Source organism: Oncorhynchus keta, chromosome 20 (assembly GCF_023373465.1).
Source record: "Oncorhynchus keta strain PuntledgeMale-10-30-2019 chromosome 20, Oket_V2, whole genome shotgun sequence".
NCBI lineage: Eukaryota > Metazoa > Chordata > Actinopteri > Salmoniformes > Salmonidae > Oncorhynchus > Oncorhynchus keta.
In genome coordinates, this window is record NC_068440.1 from 3,224,261 (window position 1) to 3,246,634 (window position 22,374).

Consider the following 22,374-nt stretch of genomic DNA (forward strand, 5'->3'; position numbering starts at 1 on the left):
AAAGACATAACAAAGGAACTAAGGTCAGAACGTGACAGACGATGTTTGTTTGCGGCTACATTAAGTCAATTATATATATATTTTTTTTTTATTGTTTTAAAAAATTGTAATCGGTTGACCTTTACTTTGTAAAGGTCGACCGATTACTGATATGTGACACATAATAATGCAACAATAACATGCAAAACAGTCAAGCCCCAAAAAAGCCCAGCTTTATTAACTCAATGATATATATATATATAAATATTTTCGTTTTTTGCTAATAATGTAGGGCTCAAAGCAGATGGGGCTCACCTGCCGTGAATGAAGGGGCCCCGCTGGTCCTGCTAGTATTGCGCCGCTGGTCCTGCCAGCAATGGAACACCGGGAGGCACACACCTCTTCTGAAACAAAAACGCGATCCTCTGTCAACGTCTCGCTTCAGTTCACTCGCACATCAGAGAACTACAGCCCTCTCAAAGGACTAGGTACGAGCGCGAGAGAAAAGAGAAGCTAAATACACCACGGGTGCTTGAGTCGTTTTATGTCAGTTACATGTAGCCTACTGTTCAATACCTATATAGTGTTTGGCGTTTGGATGAATCAAAAGGCATACTTGAGAAAATAACAGAAGGAATCAAGTGAGCAGCTCTCAGCTCTGAGCACTGAGCAGGCATGTCCCGAAGGAAGCAGAGCAATCCAAGGCAATTTAAATGTAAGTTTCTATTTCTCTACCTTTTGTGTTGCCTTATTAAAAAAACATATTTAAACACATGCTGTATTATCTTCAACATATAGAATGTATTTCACAATAGAAAGTGAGAGACATCATTACGATCAACTTTTGATTCGTAAATATTTCAGCAGCCTAGGCATGTCCCGAAGGAAGCAATGCAATCCAAGGCAATTTAAACGTAAATGACTTCTGTGTTGCTTTATTAAAACACAGAAAACACGGGTTAGTGAAATATTTACGAATTAAAAGTTGATTGTAATGATGTCTCTCACTCTCTATTGTGAAATACATTCTACATGTTGAAAAAAATACAGCATGTGTGGAAATATGCAAGCGTATTTGGAAGAAATCATCATTATAGCATTATAGCCTATATACTATATAATGAATGGTCACAATCATTTGTAAATAGTTGTATACAAAATGTTCTGGAGTTTTGTGAAATGTGGTAATTTTTGCAACTGTTGTTCTTGAGCTAGTGCAGTCTACTTTTTGTTGTTGCTCTTTTCATACTATTTCTTAGAAGTGTATGATTTAATACAATGTATCCATGTGTTCCATCAGCAGCCATGTGAAATCCTTAGATTAGGGCCAACTGAATGTATTTAAATGGACTGATTTCCTTATATGAACTGTAACTCAGTAAACTCTTGTTGCATTTATATTTTTGTTCAGTGTATTTTTAACCACTAAAAGTCACTGCATTAAATATCATTTTTCTGTTTGCTTGTGGGAAGATTTTGTATTGTCCATTTATCATTGATTCGGGGTAAAATCACCCAACACATTCTGATAACCTGTCCTAAACCTTTAACCTCATACAAACCACTGCCCTCATATGGCATTTGTTTACACATTACATGTTTATATATATATATATATATATATATATATATATATATATATATATATATATATATATATATATACACATTTCATCATGACTATGCCCGTGGCTGTTTATGATATAGGTTGTTATTGTTATGACAGTGTTATAACTTATTACTGAGAGTTTAAGTGAAGTGTTTACCTTGTATATAATACAGTCTGTTCTGCTCACCTTATGTCATTGGACTGCCTTGGTGTTATCAGAGTAAAAACTCGTGTGTGTGTTTAAATCATTGAACTATTTCAACCCTTCTAACTTACATTAGGTCAACGCACCTGTATCTACTTTAATACAGTGTGTACTGTAATGCAGTGTGTACGTCTCACCCCCTATCATTGGGTTATACGTCAAAGTAAAAACTCAAGTATAGTTGGGGGAATGTGGTGAGCCTGAGAGCCAGCCCATCAGCACAGACAGTTATAGCAGAGGACAAAAAGGTTGTTAAAGGGTGAGGAGGATTTTTCTGCTCCCCCTTCAATGGAACGCATTGCCCCTGCCTGTTATCTGGCCATGCGATTCACAGTGAGCAGAGTATTTTAATATTTAGCTTATTCCATTCTCTGGGGTGCCCTCTGCAGAGCAGATAAAAAAAGAGGAGGTCTGAAAGAGCTCCATTAATTTGCCCCGATGACTGAGGTGATAAGGGGAGATAATGGAGAAGATAAGCTGTAGAAGATATACCATCAGACACCCCATTATTACCATTAGAATTCCAGCCTGGCAGTCTGCAGTTTCCTGATAATCCCCCACCACCACTGGATGATAACACAAAAAATAGTCACTCTGTCCACACTCCCGAGGCCCTTTGTTATCCCACCTCCAGGATATTCTGATAATATGGTGATATATATATATTATGTCTTTTTTCCCCCGCCTCAACTTTTGTGCCCATATTAGTATAATTATTTCTCCATTTTTTCCATCACACAGAGATATAACAAAGGCATTTCTTTCTGGGAATCTTTCACGTTGGTTTTTCCACCTTATTTCATCTTGCCCCCAAATACAGAGCTTTTATTGTAATAAGAGTTAGATCTCAAAACCAGATAGATGAAAAGGTGGTGTTGTATGGGAAAACATATATCAATGGTATCAGCCAAATCTAACCGGCCCAAGTTGGTAGCAGCTGTTGTTCTTTGCCTTATCACCTCTAAGCCAATATGCCAATAAATATTGTTCAGATTGGGCTGGCCAAAGTTATGACAGGGGGATTAAAATAATGTCCAGTGCATTGCAGATTGGGCTAGGCTGGGTATGTGTGATATGTGGCCGTGCGTTGAAACCTTCACAGTGTCCACACACCACCATGTCTCTTCTACACACACTGTACAACTTTAAGTAGTACCGTATTAATTATTTACATACAATTGCATGGCAATGCACTCTGGGTGATTTGAAGCGTAAACAGTCAATTATACCGTAAATTCCAAAGAAATCTTGGTTTAACAGTACATTACTGTTACTGTACAGCACTGTGGGATTGGCAACTTGCAACCTTTTCAAACAATTAGGATTGATAGGACTGAGAGACATCGAGGTCCGAAGTGAACCAAACATGGTGTGTAAAACGTTTACTGCATAGGATTTACCTAAACGAATTACACCAAACATTACTGTAATAAAAACAGTGATTTATACGGTCCATTTTTTACATTAATCAACAGTAGAATACTGTGAAGCATTATACTGCAACATACTGTAAATGGTGCATTATCAAAACATTTTGTGGGCAGTGAAATAATTAATGTATTTTGAATGATACTGTAATTCCATCCCACAGAATACAGTATCATAACGTATCTTTGGAGCGCTAAAAACCTTTTGACCACTAATGGGTGCACGGTGTTGTTGTTTCAGGCTCATTAACGTATTTTGCGGTTTGCCTTGTAAGAGGCTATATTTGTTGCACCTGTGAGTAAGAACGCTGTACCAATTGAACTCCTATGTGGTTATAGTGACCCACTTGTTTTGAGACCCACATTTTTTTTTGCCTGTTTTGCATGTTATTTTGGCATTAAAACGTGTCATATATCAGTTTGCAAACAATGTAAAAAATAATATATATCATTGAGTTAATAAAGCCGTATACAAACATGGTCTCTTTTGTTTTCTTGAGTAAGGCAGGTCACTTTCTTATTTTATTGGTCAATAGGAAAGTGATTAGATGAAGCAAATAAACTACAGGAATGCATTGCTAGTACAAACTGGATTATGTTCCGGGATTCTTCCGATGGCATTGAGGAGTACACCACATCAGTCACTGGCTTCATCAATAAGTGCATTGATGATGTCATCCCCATAGTGACCGTACGCACATACCCCAACCAGAAGCCATAGATTACAGGCAACATCTGCACTGAGCTAAAGGCTAGAGCTGCTGCTTTCAAGGAGCGGGACTCTAACCCGGAAGCTTATGAGAAATCCCTCTATGCCCTCCGACGAACCATCAGACAGGCAAAGCATCAATACAAGACTAAACTTGAATCGTACTACACCGGCTCCGACGCTTGTCGGATGTGGCAGGGCCTGCAAACTATTACAGACTACAAAGGGAAGGACAGCCGAGAGCTGCCCAGTGACACAAGCCTACCGGACGAGCTAAATAACTTCTATGCTCGCTTCGAAGCAAGTAACACTGAAACATGCACAAGAGCATCAGCTGTTCCAGACGACTGTGTGATCACGCTCTCCATAGCCGATGTAAGTAAGACCTCTAACAGGTCAACATTCACAAGGCCGCAGGGCCAAAAGGGTTACCAGGATGTGTACTCAGAGCATGCGCTGACCAACTGGCAAGTGTCTTCACTGACATGTTCAACCTGTCCCTGACGGAGTCAACCTGTCCCTACAGCTCATCGTTCATTACCAGAGTGCCCTCAAAGCTCATCACTAAGCTACTTTACAGTAGGTGTACTGTAAAATGAAATACAGAATTTTGCTAGCCACTGAGTTACCTGTAAGTTACGGCTGTAATGGTTTTCGTCCTCCTCTTCTGGGGAGGAGTAGGAAGGATCGGACCAATGCGCAGCGTGGTAAGTGTCCATAATATAACTTTAATGAAATATAACTGAACACAGAAAACAAAAGAATAAGAGAATAAATGGAAACCGACACAGTCCCGTATGGAGCAAACGCTGACACGGAAAATAATCACCCACAATCAAAATGGGGAAAACAGGCTACCTAAGTATGATTCTCAATCAGAGACAATGATCGACGGCTGCCTCTGATTGAGAACCATACCAGGCCAAACACAGAAATACAACATAGAAAAAAGAACATAGACTACCCACCCCAACTCACGCCCTGACCAAACTAACACAAAGACATAATAAAGGAACTAAGGTTAGAATGTGACAACGGCAACCCCTTTACTTTGTATAGTAGTTCCAGGTGATCAGAATTTGAATCAACAATATGAAATGTATGTTCTAAATATTCTAAATTCCCCTTATTAATTATAAAAGTCTGACTTCTATTGTTATTATATGCCAATTTGATAGTGTGGCTCTCAGTCAGTGAAGAATGAATAATTCCCAGATCAATGCGACATGAAGAGGGGTGACTGCATGCCAGCGTCTCTCTCTCCATCCCCAGCATCTGTGCACTCTGCTAATTAGGTAGACTGTGTTGTGGTCCATTGGTCTACAAAGAGGCGGCAGGTAGCCTAACGGTTAAGAGCGTTCGGCCAGTATCCAAAAGTTTTCCGTTTTGAATTCCAGATCGTACTAGGTGAAAATCTGTCAATGTGCCTTTGAGCAAGGCACTTAACTCTAATTGGGTAAGAGCGATTGACACATGTACAGTAGTTGGGACCTGACTAAGAGGAGTTCATGTTCCTTTCTCTCCCCCTCTACAATATTATAAAACAATACTCTGCATCGTTTCACGTTGACGATGGATATCACTGCGACCAAGATGGCACAGGGATGAAAGGAGCGTTGTCAGGTGATCCTCTCTGTTAGCAAGCGGAGCACTGAGCGGTCTGGCCAAGTCAGACCCTGTGGGAGGTTATGAAAGGTGTTGATGACTGCTTTCTTTGTTAAATGAGGGGGGTTGATAACTACTTCCTCGGATGAATGAAAGGTGTTGATTTGTTACAGTGTTTCCCTTTTGGGGTAGATTTACTGTGGTGTACATTTGGGGCTATTGTGTTGAGAGGCTGGTTAGAAAGTGTTGGAGTTGATGAGAGTGAATGAATGAATTGTATGGACTGTTTGGGCAACTTTCCGTTGTGCCTCAATATGCAGAGAAAATGTGCATTAAAGAATAGAATCTGTCTTCAATTAACCACACTGGAAAAACTTTTAAAGTTTGTTTTGTGATGGAAAAATGAGGTACAAACTGGTGTGAACTGCTTAATTCCAGAATTGACACAATCATCGCAATCCATTGAAATTGGCCTCATTCCTTTCTGATATAATCAATGTAAAAAAGCAAGACAAGCAGGATGTTTATTTGACAAATCTTTATATGTTCCAGTGTTTGTAGATTTGCTATTAGTGATGTCCAGCAAGACTGCGGCAACAAAATCCCTTTTATTTTCAGGTTAACCTTCAGTTAGCTTGCAGGGATCAATGCTTGTGTTAGTCAACCACCATTATCAGTTACACCATCTCCCTTCTGTTTGTTGTTGTTGAATAACATCGATACCAATATCTAGTCTGCTCATGGTAGAACACAGAATGCGAGTTGTGAAGAAAAAAACATTGCAGGATTGAATTCTTTCATTGATTCGTTTTTCTGCACAGAGGGAGGTGGATTTTCCTCAAATTATGGCAGGATAATCAGTGTGTTCTAATGTATTGTACATGTAAAGGATTTGATTCAGAGAGGAAGGAAGTTGATTTTGTTCTGTAATTCGCTTAATTTAATTCCTTGTTGTAATTTGAATAATCTGTGAAGTTCAGAAAGGATTTGACTGTAGAGAAAGAGAGAGAGAGAGAGAGAGAGAGAGAGAGAAGGCCTAACCCTACTAGAGTCTGAACCAAGGAGGGTCTACAGCAACACCTAGATCTTCTGCATAGATTCTGTCAGACAAGGGGCCCTGACAGTACATCTCAGTAAGACCAAAATAATGGTGTTCCAAAGAAGGTCCAGTTGCAAGGACAACAAATACAAATTCCATCTGGACACCGTTGCCCCCCCCCCCCCAAAAAAAAGAATGTTAACTTCCACAATGATGTGAACAATCTTAGAGACAACGCAAGAAGGGCCTTCTAACTCTATTACATAAAATTCGATATACTAAGTAGGATCTGGCAAAAAATACTTGAATAATTTATAGAACCCATTGCCCTTTATGGATGTGATGTCTGGGATCCGCTCACCAACCAAGAATTCACAAAAGGGGACAATCACCAAATTAATACTCTGCATGCAGAATTCTGCAAGAATATCCCCAGAGTACAACATAAAACAGCAAATAATGCAGGCAGAGCAGAATTAGGCCGATACCCGCTAATGATCAAAATCCAGAAAAGAGACGTTCAATTCTACACCCACCTAAAAGGAAGCGATTCCCAAACCTTCGATAACAAAGCCATCACCTACAGAGAGATGAACCTAAGTAAATTGGTCCTGGGGCTCTGTTCACAAACAGACCCCAGAGATCCCCAGGACAGCAACTCAGTTAGACCCAACCAAATCATGAGAAAACAAAGAGATAATTGCTTGACACATTGGAAAAAGTTAACAAAAACTAAACTAGAACGCTGTTTGGCCCTATACAGAGAGTGCACAGTGACAGAATACCTGACCAGTATGACTGACCAAAGCTGCTGCTCCAGTTTCAACTGTTCTGCCTGCGGCTATGGAACCCTGACCTGTTCACCGGACGTGCTACCTGTCCCAGACCTGCTGTTTTCAGCTATCTGAAGCAGAGACAGCAGGAGCGGTAGAGATACTCTGAATGATCGGCTATGAAAAGCCAACTGACATTTACTCCTGAGGTGCTGACTTGTTGCACCCTCAACAACTACTGTGATTATTATTATTTGACCCTGCTGGTCATTTATGAACATTTGAACATCGTGGCCATGTTCTGTTATAATCTCCACCCGGCACAGCCAGAAGAGGCCACCCCTCATAGCCTGGTTTCTCTCCAGGTTTCTTCCTAGATTTGAGCCTTTCTAGGGAGTTTTTCCTAGCCACCGTGCTTCTACACCTGCATTGTTTGCTGTTTGGGGTTTTAGGCTGGGTTTCTGTACAGTACTTTGATAAATCAGCTGATGTAAGAAGAGCTATATAAATACATTTGATTTGATTTAAGGAAAGCTTTGACTATTTACAGACTCAGTGAGCATAGCCGTGCTATGGGGAGAGGCCGCCATCGGCAGACCTGGCTCTCAAGATAAGACAGGCTATGTGCACACTGCCCACAAAATGAGGTGGAAACTGAGCTGCACTTCCTAACGTTCTGCCAAATGTTTGACCATATTAGAGACACATATTTCCCTCAGATTACACAGACCCATGCAGATCTCACTTAGACTTTTCAGCAAAACTCTATAAACACATTCTCATACTCAAAACACATTCTGCACTCTAATGCACATGTCATCCATACTGGTAAACACAAGTGGCAACAATCAAATACAAATAGAGAACCCATGTCATTGATTGAACACAACCACTCAAAATTGATTTAACCTGTTTCAAATGATGCGACACAACCAATATAAACCAGTTCAGAGAGCAAACAGGTTGTTGAAGGTGGGAAGGAGAACGTCTGAGAATGGATACTGTAGTACAGTGCATTTTAGGCTGCATACTGTACAATAGACAAATTGTATGGCCCTGAACATTGTGCTTTACATTTATGAACAGTACTGACTGCTCAATAGATTTTGACTGGTTGCAGGTTCATATCAACAAAGAACAAGAATTACAGTATCACAGAGACAAAGGACACGTTTGTGAGATGCAGGGTACAGTACTGTAAAAACAGGGGAACATGGAGGAGGAAGAACAAAAATCAAAATTGCAAAGTGCAAAGCAAAATAGTATTTCTGATCAAAAGACAATGACGTAAAAATATGAATATTTATTTAGATTAAAAATGTACTTCTCCCTGAGAATTGTATGTTTTGAACAATGTGTTTTCTATTTTTTGGTGTATTGTTTACTGACTGCTTGAGAGTGTATATCATTTTGATCCCTTTGTTTATGATTTGAGAGCAGTGTTTGATTTTGAACACAGGTAAAACTGTTTTGAGGCGAATGTTTCATTTTGCAAGAGGAGTCAGAGGTTGTGTAAATAGTGCTTGAAGATGAGGTTTTGTGTTTAATGTTTTCAGGAAATGGAGCAAGGTTTCAGAAATTGTGTTTTAGCAATTGAGAAAAACTGTAATTGAAATTGAGCTGTGAGTGAGTGAGTGAGAGAGAGAGAGGGAGAGAGAGAGAGAGAGAGAGAGAGAGAGAGAGAGAGAGAGAGAGGGAGAGGGAGAGGGAGAGGGAGAGGGTCTGGGTCTGAAGAGGAGAGTGAAGGTGATAAATTGGAAGGGAAGACAGACAGGTCTGATAAACACAGATTGGTTGATGTGAGGCAGCCAGACCAGCCACCAAGGAATCAACAGTTTGAATGTTGCAACTAGATCAAAATCTCTAGATCTCTTCAAACAGGGGGAACAGTAAGCAAGTCAAGGACAAACCCAGGTCAACTGTCCTTCCGTCTCCTTTCCTTTCTGAGTGTTAACACTACCGGTGTCCCTCTATTGTGAAGTTTAGGCTTTATTTTGTTGACACTAAATACAAGAGGCAACACTTAAGGAAGTATTGGTGCTCCTCTCCTCTCTCCCAGTTAAAAGGGTGATTTGAACCTTTGGTGGTTAAGGGCTGTGCAATCAGTCTTCCTAATCTCATTTAAAGATGGAAATAAACAATCAGTCTTCATGGTGAGGAAGAAAGCCCAGAGATGCACGTGTGTAGGATTATGGTAATGTGGGAATGAAACAAGCGTCTTTAATACACTGCACTAATAACTCTTTTTGCATGCGAGAAGAAGATGGTTCCAACAAAAATGGGGGAAGACGAATCTCAATGACATTGTTTCTTTGAACCGAAAACTAAAATTTGCATGCAGATTTCTCAACATTAATCTGGGACTATTTGTTACAGATGGTAAATGTTCAGAGAACAAGTCAGAAAAAGGCCATAAAAAAAATCTCAGGGTAGGATTTCTGAGCTAGGATCAGGTCATCCACGTCCATATGACCTTATTCATTATGATCTAAAAGGCTAAACTGATGCAATGTTGAGGGAGACATTTTTATCTTCCCTCAAGTCCTGGAGGTAAACAACAGTTAATTTAGGTCTCAGGTTGTGCTCTCTCTCTCTCTCTCTCTCTCTCTCTCTCTCTCTCTCTCTCTCTCTCTCTCTCTCTCTCTCTCTCTCTCTCTCTCTCTCTCTCTCTCTCTCTCTCTCTCTCTCTCTCTCTCTCTCTCTCTCTCTCTCTCTCTCTCTCTCTCTCTCTCTCTCTCTCTCTCTCTCTCTCTCTCTCTCTCTCTCTCTCTCTCTCTCTCTCTCTCTCTCTCTCTCTCTCTCTCTCTCTCTCTCTCTCTCTCTCTCTCTCTCTCTCTCTCTCTCTCTCTCTCTCTCTCTCTCTCTCTCTCGATTCCTGGCCCACTGAAAACAGCCCTGAGGTGATAGCAGCACAGACCTAGGGAGAAATAGAGAGAGGGAGAGAGAGTAAGAGTGAGAAAGAGTGAGTGATATAGAGAGAGGCCAGAGATAGAGAGAGCCGTTAGTCACGGCACTGAGGAGATTGGACACACAATGCAGCATGGCACCGCACAGCGTAACGTGGTGGATCGGATTCCCTTGTCCCCAGCCAAGGTGCCACAGCTGCGTGTTTGATGTGTGGCAGCCGGGCAGGAGGGGCATGTGGAGAGTGCTATGCTCTCTCTCTCTCTGAAATAAAAATTCTGATCGCATTATTGGCATGAAATACAATTTGTAGATTTTTCCAAAGCAGTATAGTGGTATAGCATTTCAGTAAATACAGTACAATGCAATGAGGATAATGAAATACAGTTAATTTCAGTAGTAACAATAATAATAGTACATATAATCATGTATACAGGTACAACAATACTGCTGTTGTATTGTGTAATCTTCAGTTGATACATTTTATAAAAAATAAAAATAAGATTATAAAAATATATATATATTGGTAAATAAATAAAAAACGAAATGTACATGGATGATGGTCACACTATTACTTGTAAGTTATATACAATGTAACTACTTCAAGGAGTTAATGGCCATGGGATATCCCTTATACGTACATACTGTATCTGGCAGTAATATTTTAGGTTTCTCCCTCATCCAAATTCACAGCTTTATGTAATTAGTAAATGCATAGAAGTTGGGAATTCATTGAGATATTTTCTTGAAAAATATTTGGGAGTATTTCTCACAGTAGAGGAAAAAGTGCATCTCTGTCTCTACCTCCCCTGTCGTGCAGTGACCACATAGACACTCCTCTTTGGATAGCCATGTCTTTTTTGTCTCTCCCTTTTTCGATAGCCAATTAGTGATCACTGAGCCTGTATTTGGTCAGGATCTGTCTATGTTTTGTATCTCTGATAGCTCTGCAGCTCAGGAGTACTGTGTTTAAGCATTTTATTCTTGATTCTGCCAGGGCCACATGCCTTTCCAGGTTTAAGGCGTTGTATTTTCTTTGAAAGTTCAGCCTGTGTAAGTTGGTAGTCCATTGGGTTCTGGTTGTTTTTAATTTTATGTTGTAAGGAGCTGCGTTTTTCTTGAATATTTTGGGGATTTAAAGTAAGTGTAACGATCTGAGTGTAGTGGGTGAGGAGTCAGGCGCAGGAAGCAGAGAGTTCAGGTGAGTGCTATTTTAATGCACAGAGAAACGGCGAACATAAGCCAACCCTCACTAAATCACAGGGTGTAATGAACAAACAAATGCCCCAAACAGGGGGACTTAAACTGTCCAGGGAAAACCCACAAAATGGGAAAACACAAAACCCATAGACGTGCACACAAGTACACCAAACAGACGGTCACAATAATTAATCCCGCACAAGGAACCAGGCGGGCCGGCTGACTAATAAAGCCTTACTACTAACTACCTAACTCAAAACAGGTGCACTCAATAAACACATAAGGAGGGGGAGGAAATAATCAGTGGCATCTAGTAGGCCGGCGACGACGACTGCCGAGCTCCACCCGAGGGAAGGGGAGTGTCCTTCGGTCGGAGTCGTGACAATAAGGTCTTCTGATGGTATTATTTCATAGAGATTTTTTTTTAAAAATCCAAATGTTACCATTTTGAATGGCTAGGTCATTCCTTTGTTTTCCATTTAAACCATTCCATTTCTCCCAGAACAATCTTCAATCTCTTTCAGAGTATTTCCAAAATGCTTCCATTTCTTCCATCTTAGATTTTGTTTGTATTCTTTCAGTGTCACAATATTGTTGCCGAACGTCTCTATCCTGTGGTTGGTGATGTTTCCTACTTGATTTAAGCTCTAAAACATTTTCTTATGAGATTACGTTCAGCATCAAACAATTTCCCTTTTTGAGGTTTACAATTGTCATTTTTTTGCCCCTGTTTGCATAAATTTACTTTTGTGGCTACTTTATGATATATCTCATTTCATTTATTCATAGCCAAATTTATGTCAGGGAGGTTTGGGCTGAATGTACTTGAAAGGAAATCAGTGATACAGATTGTAATTTCTGGGCAAAGCACTGCTGTGTTTAAGTGTGCTGCGATGTCAGGGGCCCATCTGTATATTTTATTTAGATGAATCAGTGTACACAAACTCCCGCCCGTAATGGTGTCTGTGTTCTGACAGTGAATGCACTAATGGTGGAGGGGTTCAAGTCTGAGATTGCATAGTCAACAACATTGGTCACAAGAGCTGAGCAGTAGGTGAATCTTCCCAAAGAAGAGATGCACTCTCCTTTCCATTTTAGTTAACTACCTGGTCAGGGCTATTTCTATTACTAGTGGGGTATATGGAGGGACGTCCAAATGTACTGTATGTCTATTACCCTCAGGCTTTGCGGTTCAGAAGCTGTTCTAACATTAAAATACCTACACAAACTGACATTCCCCTCATCTTGAAACTGGTTGGTCTCTCTTTGGAGATGACCAGAAAACTGATCATCATGGGTAAGATGAATCTGAGGGAGAAGCATAAACCACACCTATGTATAAATCATTGTCACTAAGGATTGTGCCCTTTTCTGAGTTTAACCCTGTTTTATGTTTTAATGTTTTAATGATTGAAGTAGAATTTCCCTATAGCCCGAAGGACTTTTAGAGTTTGTGGTCTTAAGACCTAAGGTAGAGGAGTACAAGCCCTGGATAATTCAATAACTAAAACCCAACTAAAATATAAATCCAACATGCAACAATCTGAGTTACGGTTCATATAAGGAAATCACTCAATTGAAATGAATGAATTAGGTTCTAATCCATGGATTTCACATGACTGGGAATGCAGATATGCATCTGTTGGTCACAGATTCTTTAAAAAAAGGTAGCGAGCCTCCCGGATGGCGCAGTGGTTAACCTCTTGGTCCTACCTGGAACGCAGGCGTCCCATCTAGACATCTGGAAATGCAAATGCGCTACGCTAAATGCTAATAGTACTAGTTAAAACTCAAACGTTCATTAAAATACACATGCAGGGTATTGAATTAAAGCTACACTCGTTGTGAATCCAGGCAACAAGTCAGATTTTTAAAATGCTTTTCGGCGAAAAGCATGAGAAGCTATTATCTGATAGCATGTAACGCCCCAAAGGACCCGCAGGGGACGTAAACAAAATAATTAGCATACACAAACCGCACAAATAAAATATAAAACATTCATTACCTTTGACCATCTTCTTTGTTGGCACTCCTAGATGTCCCATAATCACTATTGGTTCTTTTTTAATTAAATCGGTCCATATATAGCCTAGATATCGATCTATGAAGACTGTGTGATAAACGGAAAAAAATAGCGTCTTATAACGTAACGTCATTTTTTTTAATTAAAAAAGTTGACGATAAACTTTCACAAAACACTTCGAAATACTTTTGTAATGCAACTTTAGGTATTATTAAACGTTAATAAGCGATCAAATTGATCACGAGGCGAAGTATATTCTTTAGCTGTCCGTCTGGAAATAATGTCCGGGTAATTCTCAACCAAAATATCCGGTCAGAGACCGGAGGAAATGCGTTGCCTTGCGTCTGTTTGACCAAGAAACAAAGCCTAGGCAAACGAGTAGACTCTAGACAACGTGTGGAAGCTGTAGGTATTGCAACCTCAGCCCCATTAAATGTGGTTCACCATTATCAATGGGTTCAAGTCGCGCATGGATATATATTTCCATTTTCAGTGATCAGATTTTCCTGCGCTTTTCGATGAAACGCACGTTCTGTTATAGTCACAGCCGTGATTTAACCAGTTTTATAAACGTCTGAGTGTTTTCTATCCACACATACTAATCATATGCATATACTATATTCCTGGCATGAGTAGCAGGGCACTGAAATGTTGCGCGATTTTTAACAGAATGTTCGAAAAAGTAGGGGGTAGGATTAACAGGTTAAGGGCGCTATACTGCAGTGCCAGCTGTGCCACCAGAGACTCTGGGTTCGCACCCAGGCTCTGTCGTAACCGGCCGCGACCGGAGGTCCGTGGGGCGACGCACAATTGACCTAGCGCTGTCCGGGTTAGGGAGGATTTGTCTGGTAGGGATATCCTTGTCTCATCGCGCACCAGCGACTCATGTGGCGGGCGCAGTGCGTGCTAACCAAGGTTGCCAGGTGCACAGTGTTTCCTCCGACACAGTGCTGCGGCTGGCTTCCGGGTTGGATGCGCGCTGTGTTAAGAAGCAGTGCGGCTTGGTTGGGTTGTGTATCGGAGGACGCATGACTTTCAACCTTTGTCTCTCCTGAGCCCGTACGGGAGTTGTAGAGATGAGACAAGATAGTAGCTACTAACAATTGGATACCACGAAATTGGGGTGAAAAAGGGGTATAATTAAAAAAACAAAAAACAAAATAAAAAGGTAGCGGTGTGACCACCATTTGCTAAAGAGTTGATCAGGCTGTTGATTGTGGCCTATGGAACATTGTCGACCCAGAGCATCCCAAACATGCTCATTTTCAGCTTCCAGGAATTGTGTACAGATCCTTGTGACATGGAGCAGTGCATTATCATGCAGAAACACGAGTTGATGGCAGGCGGATGAATGGTACGACAACGGGCCTCAGAATCTCGTCACGGTATCTCTGTACATACAAATTGCAATCGATAAAATGCAATTGTTTTTGTTGTCTGCCTATACCATAACCCCACCGCCTCCATGGGGCACTCTGTTCACATCATTGACATGAGCAGACCGCTCGCCCACACGACTCCATACATGCTGTCTGCCATCTGCCCGGTACAGTTGAAACCATGATTCATCCGTGAAGAGTACACTTCTCCAGCGTGCCAGTGGCCATCAAAGGTGAGCATTTACCTTCTGAAAGCGGTTACGTCGCCAAACTGAAGTCAGGTCAAGACCCTGGTGAGGACGGGGAGCCCGCAGATGAGCTTCCCTGAGACCATTTTTGACCGTTTGTGCAGACATTCTTTAGTTGTACAAACCCACAGTTTCATCAGTTGTCCAGGTGGCTGGTCTTAGACGATACCACAGGTGAAGAAGCTTGATGTGGAGGTCGTTGGGCTGGCGTAGTTACACGTGGTCTGCGATTGTGAGGCTGGTTGGACGAACTGCCAAATTCTCTAAAATGACAGTCCTATGGTAGAGAAATGAACATTTAGTTCTCCGGCAACAGCTCTGGTGGACATTCCTGCAGTCAGCATGCCAGTTGCATGCTTCCTCAAAACATGAGACATCTGTTCCTAATGAAGTGACAATGGGCTGATTGATTTGAAAATGCTTCTTAGGTTTCACGCCTTAGTGTTATCACGAACACTGGTAAGATGCATGTCTATGGAGATGCTAACCATTGCACTAAGGCCGAGGACGAGTTCAGGGCCAGGGACCGTAGGTTGAGAAACACTTCAGATCACATTGACTTCTATTGAAGTCTCAGGTGCTGCTGCAGTGCTGTGTCCCTGGGCCAAGCAAGCTACGGTCACCAGGTTCGAAAACCAGGAGCCAGGCATCAGCCAGCATTGTGTGTTTGTGTGTGTTTGTGTGTATGTGTGCGTATGTGTGTGTGTGTGTGCGTGCGTGCGTGCGTGCGTCTGTCCGTGAGTGTGTATGGTATAGAGGCAGTGTAGTGGCTGAGGCTCAGGAATGATTTCCACATTCAATTACCTCACCTCTAATTAGGGGACCTGTGGAGGGCCCCAGCTCTGTGATACAGGCCCCATGTTGTACTGTGGAGCCAGCTGATAGTGTGCACTGGCGCTATCACCTTGCAAACACACTCCTATTACATCGCAGGAGGGAGACAAACATAACCATGTAATTTACAGTCACTCAGATCATACCTGCATATTTTATTTTGTAGGTTAGTGAGTGTGTGTGTGTGTCTCTATGTGTTGTGGTTTCTCTAGCTCTTCTGATTCAGTCAGTGTTTGAGAGAAGGAAGGCTTCTATCTCATCCATTTCTGTACATTTGTATTGTTCGTATCACAGTCAGACTACCAGAACTTAAAGTAATGTTTTTTTAGTGAGCTTTATCAACAAGTGAATTACAACAAAATCCACCCAATCAATCAATCAAATTGTATTTGTCACATGCTTCGTAAACAACAGGTGTAGACTAACAGTGAAATTCATACAGGCCCTTCCCAACAATGAAGACAGAAAACAAGTTAAATAATAGAAAAACAATAAAAGAAGGAATAAATACACAATGATAACTTGGCTATATACACGGTACCAGTACCGAGTTGATGTGCAGGGTACGAGGTAATTGAGGTCGATATGTACAGTACAGTGCATTCAGAAAGTATTCAGAGCCCTTCCCAATTTCATCATTTTATTACGTTACAGCCTTATTCTAAACTGGATTAAATTAATTTCCCCATAAATCTACACACAATACCCCATAATGACAAAGCAAAACAGTTTTATTTTTTATGTTTGCACATTTATTAAAAATTTAAACAGAAACACTTTATTTACATAAGTATTCAGACCCTTTGCTATGAGACATGAAATTGAGTTCAGGTGCATCCTGTTTCTATTGATCATCCTTAAGATATTTCTACAACTTGATTGGAGAAACAAATTCTATACATTTTTTTCCCGGAAGGTTCTCTCATCTCCACAGAGGAACTCTAGGGGTTCTGTCAAAGGGACCATCAAGGCACTTCTCCCCCAGTTGCTCAGACTGAACCAGGTTTTCCTCTTGTCTGAGTTTAGCACCGTTCTGTTGATTTTTATTCCACATCAGTTAACTGATGCTAGCAGTAGAATCCGATTTAAAAAACAGATACTGTCACGTCTACCCCTGCTCCGGAATACTATCCACTGGTCCTGGGAATCATCATTGCTAACACCTGGCACTCATCATTACGCACACCTGGCACTCATTGTTATGACTCACACCTGGACCTCATAACCTCCTCTTTTTAGGTCCCTTCCTTTTGTTCAATCCTCAGTTGGTATTGCACCTGCGTTCATGTTACCTCGCTTCTGTTACGCTGTCTTGTTTCATGTTTGTTGTTTTCATTAAACGTTTCACCTGCACCTGCTTCTCGACTCACGGAGTCATCGTTACAGATATAAATATAACTTATGGAACAGTGGGGACTGTGAAGAGACAGACACACGCATACACATGATAACACACGCACTCCACACACACGTACACATGTACTCTGTCTGGTGTAAAGCAGACTGAACCAGGTTTTCCTCTATGTCTGTGCTTAGCTCCATTCTGTTTCTTCTTATCCTGAATAACTCCTTAATGATTACAACAGCCATGGCTACATGGAACTCTATTCCACATCAGTTAACTGATTTTGTATTGTGTCTATATACGTATGTGCTTAGTAGGGTAGTGGCACGAGGGCACACACTTAATGTGTTGTGAAAAGTATTATGAAATTAAATATATGTAACTGCCTTAATGTTGCTGGACCCCAGGAAGAGTAGCTGCTCCCTTGGCAGCAAATAATGGGGATCCATAATAAATACAAGCAGACCAATAACATGATGCAGCCACCACTATGGTTGAAAATATGGAGACGGGTACTCAGTAATGTGTTGTATTGGATTTGCCCCAAACATAACACTTTGTATTCAGGACAAACAGTGAAACAGCCACATTTTTTTCAGTATTACTTTAGTGCCTTGTTGCAAACAGGATGCATGTTTTGGAATATTTTTATTCTGTACGGTCTTCCTTTTCACTCTGTCAATTGCGTTAGTGGAGTAGCTACAATGTTGTTGATCCATCCTCAGTTTTCTCTTATCACAGCCATTAATAAACTATGCAATTGTTTTAAAGTAACCATTGGCCCCATGGTGAAACCCCTGAGCAGTTTCCTTCCTCTCTGGCAACTGAGTTAGTAAGCACGCCTGTGTCTTTAGTTACTGGGTGTATTGATACATCATCCAAAGTGTCATTAATAACTTCACCATATTCAAAGGGATATTCACTGTCTGCTCCCCCATCTACCAATAGGTGACCTTCTTTGTGAGACACTGGAAAACCTCCTTGGTCTTTGTGGTTGAATCTGTTTTTGAAATTCATTGATTGACTGAGGGACCTTACAGATCATTTTATGTGTTGGGTACAGAGATGAGGTAGTCATTCAAATCAGGATGAACACTTATTGCACACAGAGGGAGTCCATGCAACTTATGTGACTTGTTAAGCACATTTTTATTCCTAATCTTATTTAGGCTTGCCATAACAAAGGGGTTGAATACTTATTGACTCAACACATTTCAGCTTTTCATTTTGAATTAATTTGTAAAAATGTTAAACCATTCCACTTTGACATTATGAGGTACTGTGTGTAGGCCAGTGACAATGAAAAGTAAATGTAATCCATTTTAATTTCAGGCTGTAACACAACAAAATGTGGAAAAATCAAGGGGTGTGACTACTTTCTGAAGGCACTGTAGGTGGGGATCAAGTGACTAGGCAATAGGATAGATAAACAGTAGCAGCAGTGTGTGATGAGTCAAAAGAGTTTGTGCAAAAAGGGTCAATTTGTATTTTGTATTAATTATGGATCCCCATTAGCTGCTGACAAGGCAGCAGCTACTCTTCCTGGGGTCCAGCAAAATTAAGGCAGTTATACCATTTTAAAATCATTACAATACATTCACCGATTTCACAACACACTGCAATACAGAGAGTCCGTGTAGATATTGGTTTGCTATTTAACTAAGTATTTGGCAGTCTTATGGCTTGGGGGTAGAAGCTATTCAGGGTCCTATTGGTTCCAGACTTGGTGCATCGGTACCGCTTGCCATGCGGTAGCCGAGATAACAGTCTGACTTAGGAGGATGAAGTCTTTGAACATTTGTAGGGCCTTCCTCTGACACCGCCTGGTATAGAGGTCCAGGATGGCAGGGAGCTCGGCCCCAGTGAAGTACTCGGTCGTACGCACTACCCTCTGTAGCATCTTACAGTCAGATGCAGAGCAGTTGCCATACCAAGCGGTGATGCAGCCAGTCAAGATGCTCTCAATGGTGCTCTCACGCTGTGTGTAAGAATAAGAGAGAGTAAAGTCTGTTGACATTGTCAGTTTTAAGGGACTCAAATCAACCAGCCAAAATCAAGCCACATTTCAAACACCTTCGTAGGTAGTTTGAAGTCAGATACAAATCTGATTCCTGATTCCTGGCCATGCGACCTGTGTATGAATGGTCAAATCTGATTTATTTGTCCTCAAGTGTTTTTTAGACTGTTGCTTGTTGACAGTTTGACAAGAACATGTGGTAGCTAACTAGGTTGTGAATTGATTAAAAACAAATGAGTGAATGTGCTAGAAAGCTAAGCAGCTACCTAGCTACGGTATATACTGTATTATACTATATACTGTACTGCTGTGGCTAGCCAGAAAGGACTCGTTTTGAAAGTTGGATCATCTTATCCTTTAAGGCTTTAAAAGTGTTCTCACACTATCACTTTGAACATTCTAAGCAACTGGGAAACATCCGTGGCAGGCATATTGTTGTCACCTTAGCTTGCTGCATAACTTCTGAGTGATAGGAAGCACGAGCACCACCACCAATCAGCCCACACCACCGTGCACACACCCATCGTTACTTTGGCAACTAGCGTAGCCATGTCAGCAAATTACTTCTGTCTGTACACACACAAAGGCCTTTACTGCTCAAAACTGATTTGGGCATTAAGGCCTGCAGTGTGAACAAGGCTTAAGAGAACACACATGCATGCGTACATGCATGCACAAACATACTCAGATGTGTAAGTGCACACACAGACACACATACACACGTTATATTCTTCTCTCCGTGTGGGGACCTAAAATGTATTTCCATTCAAAATCCTATCTTCCCTAACCCCTAACCCCAAGCTTAACCCTTACCCTAACCCGTAACCCTAAACCTAACCACTAACCTCTTACATGACTCTAATTTGAACCCTAACCCCTAAGCTTAAAATAGCCTTTTCCCTTATGCGGAAGTGGGAAATGTCCACACGAGGGATACTTTTCCTTGTGTTACTATCCTTGTGGCGACTTTTGGGGATTGAAGATCCCCACAAGGATATTTGTATTTATGTATTAATGATCCCCATCCTGTGGTCCAGCAACATTAATTAACAGTTATATACAGTTTAACATTTGACATGACATTACATTCCATAACACTTTACACAACACATTTAGTGTGTTCCCTCAGGCCACCACTTCACGATCACATACAGTATTTACAATAAAAACATCCATGTGTACGTGTGTGTAGAGTTCGTGTCTCATCATGTATGTGTGTGTGTCTGTGCCTTTGTGTGTCTCTGCACAGTCCCCATTGTTCCATAAGGTGTATTTTTACCTGTTTTTAAAAAATCTGATTCTACTGCGTGGAATAGATGTCCATGTAGTCATGGCTCTATGTCATGTCTCTACACGACTGAAAAGTAGTCCAGGTGCGAGAAAACTAGAAGAACACACACACACACACACACACACACACACACACACACACACACACACACACACACACCACAAACAATAAGTTTGTGTTGCAAAACCAATATTCTCTTTACACCTCATGTAATCCTCAGTCAGACTCCAAGCATAAATTCTAATGTAAATATGCAAAGTTTCAAATGACTTGAAAAAATGTCATACAGTATTTCAAAGGTGAAAATGTCCTGAACTAATTCCTTCAGGCAGGTAGGTAGCCGCAATTCCTTCACCGCCCCTGATTAAAGCAAAAACAGGAATATACAAATATCAAAGAATTTGCGTAGCTCGGAGCAGCAATGAATCATTGGGATTTAAATGAGTACAATTGTGTGGAGGGGAGGAGAATTAATCAAATATGAACTTCCCAAAGGCATCAGGAGTAAATGAAAAAAAATAAACATTGTACTGGCAGATAAAAAAGTGTGTTATGTTCTGACTACCTTCAGTGGCTTGCTTTTGCTTTTGTGAATATTTAGCCCTGCAGTGCAACCTTAGGCTTTTGGATCAGTTCCCGTTTTGCTCACTGTGGAATAACCACTTTGTTGTGTAGAACATGCTTTTATTCAGAATTTAAAAGCAGAGTGGAGTAGAACCCATTGATTGTATCAACCTATTTCTCTCTTGATAAAAAATGTTTTCTATTATTCTAGTCTAATCTCGGCCTGAGAAGAGGAAAGACCTCTGTGAAGGCAGATTATATTGATCATTGATGTGGACATCTTATTTTGGGAATGCTTGAACTGACTCTCTCTCTCTCTCTCTCTCTCTCTCTCTCTCTCTCTCTCTCTCTCTCTCTCTTTAATTTAAGGGGCTTTAATGGCATGGGAAACATATGTTTACATTGCCAAAATATGTGAAATAGATAATAAACAAATGTGTAATAAACAATAAAAAAAAACTGTGAACATTACACTCACAAAAGTTCCAAAAGAATAAAGACATTTCAAATGTCATATTATGTGCAAATAGTTAAAGCACAAGAGGAAAATAAATAAACATAAATATGGGTTGTATTTACAATGGTGTTTGTTCTTCACTGGTTGCCCTTTTCTTGTGGCAACAAGTCACAAATCTTGCTGCTGTGATGACACACTGGGGGTATTTCTCCCAATAGATATGGGAGTTAATCAAAATTGGATTTGTTTTCAAATTCTTTGTGGATCTGTGTAATCTGAGGGAAATATGTGTCTCTAATATGGTCATATATTTGGCAGGAGGTTAGGAAGTGCAGCTCAGTTTCCACCTGATTTTGTGGGCAGTGAGCACATAGCCTGTCTTCTCTTTAGAGCCAGGTCTGCTCTGTAAGGCTATGCTCACTGAGTCTGTACATAGTCAAAGCTTTCGTTAAGTTTGGGTCAGTCACAGTGGTCAGGTATTCTGCCACTGCGTACTCTCTGTTTAGGGCCAAATATCATTCTCGTTTGTTGTTTTTTTGTTCATTCTTTCCAATGTGTTAAGTAATTATCTTTTTGTTTTCTCATGATTAGGTCTAAAGGGATCGGGAGACAGGCACAGGAATGCGTCATCTTTTTTTAAATGTTAAATTTCACCCAAATTACAGCGTGCCATGTAAAGGCACGGGGACGAAGACCAAACAAACGCGTATGCAAAACACAGGAATGAAACCACAAAAAAAGAGAGAGGAGTACCTTGAATAAATAC

At 40.8% G+C, this 22,374-nt stretch overlaps 1 protein-coding gene across 1 annotated transcript in view; it reads left to right on the forward strand.

Moving 5' to 3' along the window:
* Positions 1-447: 447 nt before the first annotated feature.
* LOC118399161 (zinc finger protein ZFPM2-like) overlaps positions 448-22,374 on the forward strand; it is a 107,775-nt gene continuing 85,848 nt past the window's right edge. Inside the window, exon 1 of the mRNA XM_035794995.1 lies at positions 448-694. Within this exon, the coding sequence (XP_035650888.1) occupies positions 655-694 (40 nt within the window). The 5' untranslated portion in view covers positions 448-654. The remainder of the gene's footprint in view (positions 695-22,374) is intronic.